Source organism: Scylla paramamosain, chromosome 7 (assembly GCF_035594125.1).
Source record: "Scylla paramamosain isolate STU-SP2022 chromosome 7, ASM3559412v1, whole genome shotgun sequence".
NCBI lineage: Eukaryota > Metazoa > Arthropoda > Malacostraca > Decapoda > Portunidae > Scylla > Scylla paramamosain.
This window is the reverse complement of record NC_087157.1, coordinates 9,477,247-9,489,288: the sequence shown is the minus strand read 5'-3', so window position 1 is coordinate 9,489,288 and position 12,042 is coordinate 9,477,247. Positions and strand designations below refer to the sequence as shown.

The following is a 12,042-nucleotide window of genomic DNA, read 5'->3' as shown; positions in this document are numbered from 1 at the left end:
CTTAGGCCCTATTCTTTTCCTGATATATATCAACGATATCAGCAATGCCTCTACTGCTTTCAGCACTATACAGTTTGCTGATGACTCCACCTTGTACATGATTGGTGATAATCCCACTGACCTAATCTACAGAGCCAACCTAGAATTATCTGCCTTTTCTGAATGGTGTCTTGCAAATCGCCTAACAATTATTAACACAGCTAAAACTTTCTACATGTTATTTACAAATACCACCACCAAATACCAACCCTTACCTAGACTTACCATATTAGATAAAGATATCACGCAAGTTTCCAAGACAAAATTTCTTGGAGTAACATTTGACAATAATCTTACCTTTAAATATCACATATCAAACCTTTGCCTAAAATTATCTAGATCAATAGCACTATTGCTGAAAATAAAAAAAATTTGTTCCAGTGGAAATTATGAAAATCATGTATTATGCCCATATATACCCACACTTAACCTACTGTAATCCAATTTGGTCCACTACCTACCCATGTCATCTACAAAATCTAAACATCCTCCACAAGAAAATTATTAGAATCATGACTAATAGTGACTTCCTCCAACACACACCTCTACTCTTTAAATCTATGAAAATCCTTCAACTCTCTGACTTATCAAACTTCTCTATTGCATCATACATGTTCAAATTGATAAATTCCAACAACAACAATACCCTGACCCTAACTCATAACCACTCCACACGCTACAGGCATTCTCTACAGATTCCCCATCATACCTTAACTCTCTACCAACACTCTCTAATGTATAAAGGTCCCAAAATATGGAATAGCACCCTGTCACACATAAAAAATTCATTAAGCGTAAATATCTTTAAGAGAAAACTAAAAGAATATTTATTGTCTCAATACTGACACATCTTGTACTTCAATCAATTTTTATCAATATCAATTATTCTGTTTCTTGGTATTGTAACCAAATAGTTCATATCCTCTGTAACTAAAATAGTTTATAACCTCTAGTATATATACATATTTATTTATGTTTGTTTAATTATTCTCAAAACTAATATTTGCTTGTTTATAATCAGATTCCACTTCAATTTTCTCTATTTCTCATGTATAATTATGATTTTTCTCTTTTCCTTCCTGTTCTTGCAAAGCCATTTATCCCTAAATCTTTTGTTATTGCTATTATTATTATTTTTTTTTTTTACATTTTCTTCAATTAGATTTTTAGTTTAGTGTTGTTTTACATTTCAGTATTAAGTAGATATTAAGTGTGCCCAAAAAGCTTGTGCTTCATAAGGGGCTGTTTGTCTTTCAATTAATTGTACCTTAAGCTTATATATGTATTACAGACAAACATAATAAAGTGTTTAAAGTGTTTAAAGTGTTTAAAGTGAGTCCTCACTTCGCCTTTCTGCTTAACAGCGTCATGAAGTTTATTCAACCTCCTGATGTCAATGCAGATAAGATTGGATCAGACCAAAGAATGTACTGCGTATTACATATATACATATTACATTAGGAGAGAATATATATATATATATATATATATATATATATATATATATATATATATATATATATATATATATATATATATATATATATATATATATATATATATATATATATATATATATATATATATATATATATATATATATATATATATATATATATATATATTAAGTATAGGAAAAGTACTGATTCCTACAGTATGTATAATTATAGTAAAGCGTGAGTGTGAGAAGCCTGGATATTGTTTACCACAGCGGCACGTGGTCGAGGTGGCAGGCATGGCAGACGGGGAGACGGGGCTCCGCTCCGCTCTTCTCAAGCTCTGCCATAAAGATCAGGCATGCCATTCTATATTCAAGGAGCATCTAGAAAAGAAGGTAAAAATGATTTTCATATTTTCTCTGTTTTACTATTTGTCTGTATCTTATTAGGTAAGATGGATTCAGCTCTGAAATTTCACCACCTTAACCGGATTCTGTAATAGCAAAGTCGATCTGTGCCTCATTCCTGATGTCATTATTAAATTATGTACATCTCACATAAATCAGCTTATTGTATTTGGGGCAACGGGTTTGAATAAGGGCTGTGTTGGTGACAAAATTGTAATCACCCAAACGACGATTGACCAGCTTGAAGGTGTATATATATATATATATAGCGCCATAAGTATTTCGACTTCATTCAATGGAAGGAGAACTACCAGTAAATTTACATTTTTCCACCGTCAAACAATTTCGGACGAGACTACATTTTCTGGAGATTTTGATGTGCTTTGAATTAATCAAGTAACCGTTTCCGTAAAAAAAAAAAAATGTCCCCCACACACAAACAAGCAGAAATTCATGAAAAAAAATAATAAAACCTAACTAAATCTAACATAACCAGATTAAACCTAACCTAACCTAACCTACCTTAACGGTAAATTTGATAAAAATTAACATCTCAGAAACGAATTATTTGGGATGGTAAAGATACACACCACTGTGTTTTATGTGTTTTTTTTTTTTTTTTGCTATGAGACAGGTAAATATGTATAATAATGCCAAACTACCTCCTGCTGATTTTATAAATGCAAGAGTTTCAGTGTTTTTTCTTCATTGTTTAACCACTGATTGCTGTGGCTATTGTGATTGGCATAAGACTGCATCACCATAAGAATTTTTTTCTTTCCAGAATTCCAGAATAATTCTCTCTCTCTCTCTCTCTCTCTCTCTCTCTCTCTCTCTCTCTCTCTCTCTCTCTCTCTGGTAAATGTCAAGAATTAAAGGATGAAACTGTTTTCTGGTAGATTTTGATGTGTTCTGAATGAATCAAAAGTCACCAAGATTATTTTTAACCTTTTAGTCCAAAACAAATAATTTCTGATAAAGGTAACTGATGACTGAACCAGACCTAATCTAAGTTAAGTTCTAACTATGTAGGGTTAACCTCATAACTATCAGGTAACTAGGTATATAACCCTGCATATCCTCTAACCCTGCAGTACCTCATGGCAACCCAGTTGAACAGACAAGAACTCATTCATTAATAGAAAGTGTCAAAATCTTTCAAGATCTCTTGTGATTTCTGGCACCCAGCTAATAATAATACTCACTGCTGACCATTATGGTTTTCAATGTGGTAGGACAGCTGATGATCACCTGTTACTGACCTATGATTTTGTAACTCGGATTAGACACTGGAAGTGTGGTGGATGTGATACTGTTTGACTTCTGCAAAGCTTTTGACGTGGCAAACCATGCAGTTCTGCTTCATAAACTCTAGTGCATTGGTATCACAGGCCTGCTGCTGAACTGGAACAGGTAATTTCTGCAGGGCAGGACAATGAGCGTGTCTGTCTTGGGTGTCAACAGCAGCTCCAGAAATGTCATAAGTGGCTTGCTCCAGGGCTCTGTGCTGGGACCTCTGTTTTACTTGTTATACATCCTCAGTTTCTAACAACTGTAAAATTTTCGCGACAATCTCAAGCTCTACTTAAGATATAACTCTTCTCCTCCCCTGTCTTTGACCCTAGGTACGTCATCATGCCAGAATGATGTTGACAATATCTGTAGTGTTGCAAATTCATGGGGCCTTGCTCTCAATAAGGACAAATGTGTTGTCTTGAGGTTCCAATGGCTTGGCAACATACTGTTTCTTTATCTGAATATTAACTTCAAGGTCATACCATATATCTGGTCAACTCTCACAAAGACCTTGGGGTTTTGGTTGATCCCTCCCTCAGATTCCATCAGGACATCAGTTCAGTTGTCAGTAAGGCCTCTGGGTTGTCTGCCAACCTTCTTAAATGTACACATTGCAAGTCACAGGACTTTATGCTTACCCTGTACAAAACTCGTAAGACCTGTACTAGAATATGCCTTCTGTGTGTGGAACACTGGTTTTCTGGGTATAATTGCTTGCTGGAATCAATCCATAAAACTTGGACCCGTCATGTTGAAGACTTGTGACTTGCCTTATTGTGAGTGTCTCAGGATTTTGGACTTCTACTCTGTCCAAGGATGTCTTTTGCATGTTGATATCCTCAAGTACTGGAAAATCTTCCATCAGGAGTGTAGTATTACTCCAAATGAAATATTCTCCTTGGCTCACTCAGTGGGCACATGGGGGCATAGATTTAAGATCTTATATATCCACAGCTCTCTCAAAGCCTGGAGAAGATTCTTCTTGCTAAGATGTGTGAGACACTGGAATTCCTTACTGGATGAAGCAGTTGCTCTAGAGTCAATTTCCCTATTCAAGAAAGCCTTGCACTCTACTCTTGGTCCTCTCCTTTACCAGTTTGTAGACTAGTTCCTCATCCTCATTCCACTACAGATAATTTCAGCTTATAATATTATACTAACTTGTGATATCTGTCATATAGTATTATACTAACCTGTACTACCTCATTATACAGTATTATTCCTTGATCTCATAACCATTAATACATTTTTTTCCCATCTCAATATTCTGCATAAGGTACACAGCTCAGTCATTACTATTAGAACAGCTTGCCACAGTATTGAAATCTTGCTGACTGGCATACCTGTAGATCCTTGCTGCCCTTATATTCATAGATATAACCTATACCTGCCTATTCACATGTCATGAAAGGGTAGTGAACCAGTGAGTCAACTAGGTGATTTTCTCTCTCCCTGACCTCTCATTGCAGCAACAGTTCTTTTGTTTATTGCATTACCACAGTGCATATCTTTTGATCAGTACTAACATCTATTAGAAACTTACTGGAATATGTTAGGAAGTCTCTGTTTTTAAGTTATGTATTTGTTTGCTGGTCAGAACAGGTTTACCTAGGTACTTGGACAGCATTCCACATTTGTGATGTAGATGTCTATTTCTCAATTTTTTGTCAATGTTTTATGATTTGTTTTGCAGAAATGGAATTCTGATGACGTGGAATACCTCTTTCGAAAACTGGGGCAATCTCTTTTGGACCCCCATCTTACTCTTCAGTTAGGCGTACATCTGCGGCCATGGATACTGGAGTTACTGGGGCGAGCACAAGTTGCTGCCAAGAAGACCCTTTTGTCAGGCAATGGCAATGACCTTCATCTTGCCCTTTGTATAGCTCTGAGCAAACTGGTGGCATTCAGTGGGGATGCAGTGAGGTGAGAAAGATCTGAAATGTTCATGAGGAAGTAATTTTTAACCTATTTTAAAGATGTTAATCTGATCTCTATCACAGCTGTTGTTAAAAATTAATTTTTTATTATTATTATTATTATCATTATTATTATTATTATTATTATTATTTTTGTTATTATTATTTTTATTATTATTTATTATTATTATTATTTATTATTTATATTTTATTATTTATTTATTTATTTATTTATTTATTTATTTATTTATTTATTTTTGTTTATAGCCACACTTGAATAACTGGAAACTGACAGCTAAGGCAGCTCTTGTTATTGGCAGTTAACTTTGGTAAACATTCTAATCAGACATCTGATATGTGCACATTTCATAAAATCAATTTATTGCACTAAACATTGAAAACTATGAGAAAAAGTTTCAAAATCATAGGTTCATTGCATGTAAAGTTTGCTAATATATACTCATATTATAGAAATCTGGATGCCTCCCAAAAGTTGACATTCTCTTCATATGGCAACTTTTTCAAACATGCTCTAGCATGTCTGTCTGTCTTTGACCTTGATTTTACCATTGTGCAATTTTTTTTATACAAACATGTAGCTCTTCATTCTCTCAATATGATTAAACAATATCATTTTTGTAGTGTAAATCCTCACCAAGTACAAAATTCATGAGTATATGAATTGATGAAATATCCAGTAATTTTTCCTTTTCTTTTATTGGATCTTAACAAAGGATGGTTTAGCTTACAGTATGTTTATTGGAACCTAAGTGAAAATTTTCATTGGCTCTTCTCCCTGTGAAATCCCTCTGTTCTTTTCCTTAGCTTTCTTTTTATCACAAATATAAAAATGTTTATGAGAGCTTCTCTGTCAATCATATGTTTTTTTCTCAATGCCCATGAAAGCTGCATACAGTTTTCACCTAGTATTGCTCTAGTACCAACTGAACAGTAGTTGCTAATGCTTCATTTGTATATTATTTTTCTTTCCCAAAACCTGCTTTGGTAACCTTTCTTCCAGTTATGGCTATCAGTCTTTTGTATCATGACAAACAAAAACTTTCCCCATCACCCTATACAAACTTATGCCCCATGATTACTGCACTTATCTTACTATCACCTTTATACATAGGCATTATTATGAAGCATTATTGCTTCTTTGTCTTTACAGAAAGCTGTATGTATAAAAGGCACAGTCACACAAGCATTTTTTTTTTTTTTGGTATTTATCAACAATACAGTAAAATCCCTCTTATCCAGCATCAACGGGACCGCCGACATGCCGGATACTTGAATATTGCTGGATACTTGAATAGAAGTGAAATTATGTCCACAATCACCACCATACACTCACGCATCTTACCATAACAAAGATCAGCTGATCTTAATCAGCAGCTGATCTGATCAGCTGCTTAAGTGTAAGCACAATACACTTCCTCTTTTCTACAACTTTAGGCATGATGAAGGCGTCAGGCAATAAACAGTGCACACGCGGGACTGAATCACTGAGTAAACACAGTGCAGTGGGCCGTGGGTGGCGTGAAGCAGTGCGCTCTGGTGGCGAGGAGACAAAGTATGCCTCGCCCGGGAATTTTAATAGATTTTATGAGTACACATTGATTTTTTATTGATTTTAAGGCTCGGGGAAAAATGTGCCAGATACTTGAAGCTGCCGTATACTCGAATGCCGGATGAGAGGGATTTTACTGTATTGTACTATGACAATATCGAGTCGCTTTCTGGTCACACAGACATTGTCGAGTTCTAGTAGCAATTTCAGCTTTGTCTTTTATTTGGCATGGGAGCTGAGCTACCATAACAAAGACTGATACCTGCTCAAGACAAGGAGATATGTGACCTTCCCACCCTCTTGGTGGAGGCAGATGTCCACAACAATCTGCTGTCATTTGCTTCACTTGTGCCTTCCTGATCGAAGACAGGACAAGTACCATGCCTGTGATACCCTCAATAGGACTCCACCAAAGCTCAACTTCACAGGATCTTCACTGCCCTACACAACAACAACAAGATTGAAGATGGACAAAGATGTTGTGCTGTGTATAGTGGCAGCTTGCCTAGTGAAGATCATGTCAAGAAGCATCTTTGGAATCATCATTGACTCCAGAGAAGGACAGATGAGAGCATGACTTTTAGACTGCTTAGGAAGCTGCAGGAAGAGGACCAAGTTAAGTTCACACAGTGGACTAGATTGAATCAGCAACAGTTCCAAGATCTTTTGGCCCTGGTCATCCCTCTTATCAAGAATTAAGACACAAACATGCGCCAAGCAGTTGTTCCTGTGGAACGTCTTACTTTGACTCTACAATATTTAGCAACGGTGCATGTTCTTGTTTTTTGAAAGTATGAATTTTACTCTATAATATGTAATAAAAAATATCCAAAACATTGTTGTACTGAGACAGAAAATTTGCCCAATTCTGAGGTAGCTGATTAGTGTATTTTGGTTTACCCTCAGTGGAATTTTTGTAGATCATATTGTCAGGACAGTTTAATTCAGGGAGAAAAGTATCCTATACAATTAAGGGTTAATGTTGTGCAGTTCTAGGCATACAGCTTTTGTGACAAAGATACTTGTCTTTTAGGTAAAATATAATACTTTTTATAATTGAGATAGTTCTTTCTCTGCAAATATATAAAAAGTAACCTAAACCTAACTTAAATTGGCTTAGTTAGGTTTGGTTATGTTAGGGCAGAGATTTCCAAACTTTACCAATATCAAGGATCCCAACCTTCATTGTGTTGTGGATCTCCTTGGGTCCTGGGGGTCTGTGGACTTCAGCTTAGGAACCTCTATGTTAGGTTAGTAGGTTTAGGTTACTTTATTTATTTATTTATTATTTTTTATTTTTTATTTTTTTATTTCGTAGAGAAACATTGAAAAAAAAACATCAAACTTTGGTCAGAAAAAGCATGTCTCAAAAAATGTAGGTATGCCTACAACTGCACAACAGTTAACCAACTGAGTTCTTAAAAGGAAGTACAGAACCAGTGACAAACAGTATCTTCAAGAACAGAAATCAAGTTCTTATGAAAGTCTGAATAAAACTTACAATATGAAACTTTAATTATTTAAAAAGATAGTTGTGATAACTTAGCAGACAACATCCTGATACATGGAGTGATAACTTAACATAACATCTAATACATGAAGATTAATGAACCGAAGTTAGTATGGTACTGTAATTTCTTTAATTTTTTTAAGCATTCTGGTTTCAACACAACATAAACCTCAATGTGTTCCCACAAAAATAACCAGAAATGTATAAACTACCTCAAGCAACAGTAATACTACTTTGACACTAGAGACTTGAATGTGTTGTGGGTACCCCTACAAACTTGTTTCTTTATGCTTTATATAAAGATATATATTTTCTCTCTCTCTCTCTCTCTCTCTCTCTCTCTCTCTCTCTCTCTCTCTCTCTCTCTCTCTCTCTCTCTCTCTCTCTCTCTCTCTCTCTCTCTGAGGCAAGGTATAACTTGACTTTCAAGAATTTCTGACATAAGTGGCATGCAAAGTGTTCATCACTCTGTAGTGAGAACACATGGAGGTTTTGATATGTTGGAACCAAGTTAATTAAATATAATTGATAATATTAATTTGAGATCAAGATGTTGTCCCCCTAAATTGAATTATACATCATCATCACCAGTGTTTTGTTCTTAAATATTTCTGATTTTATGCTATTGTATGACTTTTAATCCTATTTTTAGCCATTGAAGACAATCAGAAAGGGTGAAATATATTGTCCCACTATTAAACATGTTTATTTTTTATTTCACTGATGAGTTTTGTTAGATTAAGTTGATGCTTTTACAATAGGTTACATCAGTTTGGATTTTGTTGGGTTAGGATAATGAATTTAGTTTATTACATTAAGTTGGGTTTTGTTAGTTTAGGGTTGTGGGTTTGAGTGCAATCATAGTGAAGATGATATGTGGTAGATTAGGTTGGTAAGATTGATAGGGTTTGGTTAATTAAACTTAGTTATTTTTTTCATTCACATCAATGGATCACTGAATTTTAAGTATGGTATGTCTCCCTAATTCAAAGCCCAGTGACTCTCCCCATATCCCCAAGTATGTTAATGGACTAGGGAAATGGAGTGTGTAAGTAGTGTCTGAAAATTAAGTTTATCCCAAAACTCAGAGGTATTATTATGCAAGTGCACCCATCTCATGGTAAAAAAAAAACATTGTCCTCAGTGAAGTACTTGGGTCATAACACAGTGGTGCGTGTCTTTACTGCTTCAAGTCAAATTTGATCAAATTTATCATTAAGGTAGGTTAGGTTTAGTTAGGTTTAATTAGTTTAGGTTTGGTTTAGTGAAGTTTAGTTAGTATTTTTTTGGATTTCTGCTTGTTTACATTGTGTGGGGGGGTATATAAGAAAAAAAATATTTGCAGCAGAAACGGTTACTAGATTCATTCAAAGCACATCAGATTCTACCAGAAAAAAAAAGAAAAAGAAAATGTAGTTTTGTCTGAAAATGTTGGACAGGTGCACTTAGCTTGATGCCATCAGGTGCACCAGCTTAGACTGGAAATTAATGTATATTATTATGGTATTTCACCACCACACTAAAACAGTTCATACAAAATATGGAGTATGGTTTCAGTTGGTATTTTGAAATACCAATATTGTATTTGAAAAATATTGTCTTTGAGTGAGATAAGTTTGGGAGTCAGCTGAATTTTGCATTACAACTGTGCACTACATTTAGTAAGGGTCACCCCTATTTATTTTATGAGGTAAGTGTACATAGAAGTAACTTACAGCACCAGAAAAATAAGTATGTATACTAACATCCATTCAGCTGTAAAAGCTCAGGGTGTTCTGCCTGAAGTTCCTCTGCAATAGCATCCAAAGCTCCTTGCCCCAAGTTGATTTTGGAGTACAGTGCATCCTTGTGGTCCCACAGAAATATCTTCTGCCTCACAAGCTCAAGCAAATACCCCTCAGAAGTCTGAGTCCATGGTAATTTGGTGGCCATCACTACAGACTCACAATTCTTGGGCACTTGTTGGCTGCAGCTGATGTAAACATTTCTCATGGATCACTAGTTGGGAACTACTTGGGCAGTCTTGAAATCAGTTCTTGCCACCCTGAAGTCCTTTTTTTGAGCTTCTGTATTTTGAAATAGGGCTTACATAAACAATGAACGTCAGAAAATATTGGCTGATGGTGATTTCACTGTTTGGCTTCAACCAAAAGGTGATAATAAATAATGCACATGATCATCAAGGCCAAAAACAGAAAATTTATTGCCTGATTCGAGCCGGCTTTGTGTTCCTGGCTTAATATTGCCGAAAAAAGTGCTTGTGTGCCTTAAAGAGATTTTCTACCTCAATCTTTTCCATATTTTAATCTTTCTATGTTTATTCCTTATATATAAGCTTCTTACCTTACTTGAATGTGGCAGTACCTTTTTCTATTTCTTCTATCAATTCTCTGCACTAACATCTACTTAACTAACTAACTGACTAACCAACTACCTCAATCTTTTCCATATTCTAATCTTTCTATGTTTATTTCTTATTATAAGCTTCTTACCTTACTTGAATGCGGCAGAACCTTTTTCTATTTCTTCTATCAGTTCTCTGCACTAACATTTCCCATAATGCCTTCTCATTCTATGAATGTTCAAAATAAGTTTTTTTTTTTTTACTTCCACTACTTGTAAAATTTATACACAAGTTAATCCAATGAAATAAAACCATTTATATATATCATGTTTTTTTTTAGAGGTGTTGTAGCAAGCACTATCTATGTGTAATGGACAGGAGGCATGATAAGTTTTTTTGTGTGAAGTATAATGCATCTGCCATCCAACATTTTCATTATTGGATGATAGTTTTTATTACTGTAAGTGTTGTGTTAGGAATTTAGCTGTTGTTATGAAGTATGTGGCAGAAAACAACCTCAGTACTAATAAATGCTCATTATTTGGTTGTTGAAGATGCTTGGTAAATACAACTATTTACAAAAAATTAACTTCCTAATTTCAGATTTTGCCTCAAGTACTTCCAAAATGCTGTACCACCATTTCAAAGAGAAAGAGTGGAGCATGATGAGCCGACTCCTAAAAAGAGAAGAAAGCAGAATGAAAGGGTTGCTGTTGGAGAGAAAGAATGCTTACAAGCTTCTGTTGATCTTTTGCTTCATGTGGGAAGAGACTTGGCACAGTTATGGAGCTGTAAAGACTTGATACCTTATCTGCACCATACTTGTGAGGAAGTGAAATGGTATGTTAAAAGATATGATGATAGCATTCCAATGTAAAATATGTGTATTAATGTATATAACTTATTTCAATATTTACGTACTTTGTTATTATGGTATGCTACATTTATTTTTCTGATTATAAAAATAGGACTTGAATTCATGCTACTTTTTAAATTTTCCTATTACAGGTTGGCATGTCACTGCATAGGAACAATATCTCGAATGAGTGAAACTCAACGAGAATCTTTTATATTGAGGCATGTCACCTTGGAAACTCACAGAACCCTTTCAGTACAAAACAGTAAAAGCGTCCCACATGACTTACCAAACATACGAACTACTGAACTTATTGAAGAGGACTCTCCAAGTCTTCGCCAGACAGTTAGTGTCTGTGGGGTCATGTTACCAATTCATGACAGGAAATCACAGGTAACTGTAATATTTCTTACTCATCCTGCCTGGTCATATACTTTAGTCTGTATTTCTTATTCATCCTGCTTGGTCATACACTTCAGCATCCATCCCTTTGTTTTACTTGAAGATAGCTTGGTCTTATCTTCTCTCTAAACAGGATGACTCCTCCAGTTCTTCCTGCTACTAACCTGTGGTACTCTTTCTCTGTATGCACCCAATGAGTACTCTGTACTTTCATTCACTAAGCCTAATGTTCCATCCAATCTTTGGTTGTGGTTACTCTT

At 35.1% G+C, this 12,042-nt stretch overlaps 1 protein-coding gene across 1 annotated transcript in view; it reads left to right on the top strand.

The window, feature by feature from the left end:
- Positions 1–1,723: 1,723 nt before the first annotated feature.
- The window catches only part of LOC135102031 (midasin-like), a 53,984-nt gene continuing 43,665 nt past the window's right edge, over positions 1,724–12,042 (top strand). Inside the window, exons 1-4 of the mRNA XM_064006659.1 lie at positions 1,724–1,873; positions 4,875–5,107; positions 11,128–11,364; positions 11,533–11,773. Of these exons, the coding sequence (XP_063862729.1) occupies positions 1,775–1,873; positions 4,875–5,107; positions 11,128–11,364; positions 11,533–11,773 (810 nt within the window). The 5' untranslated portion in view covers positions 1,724–1,774. The remainder of the gene's footprint in view (positions 1,874–4,874; positions 5,108–11,127; positions 11,365–11,532; positions 11,774–12,042) is intronic.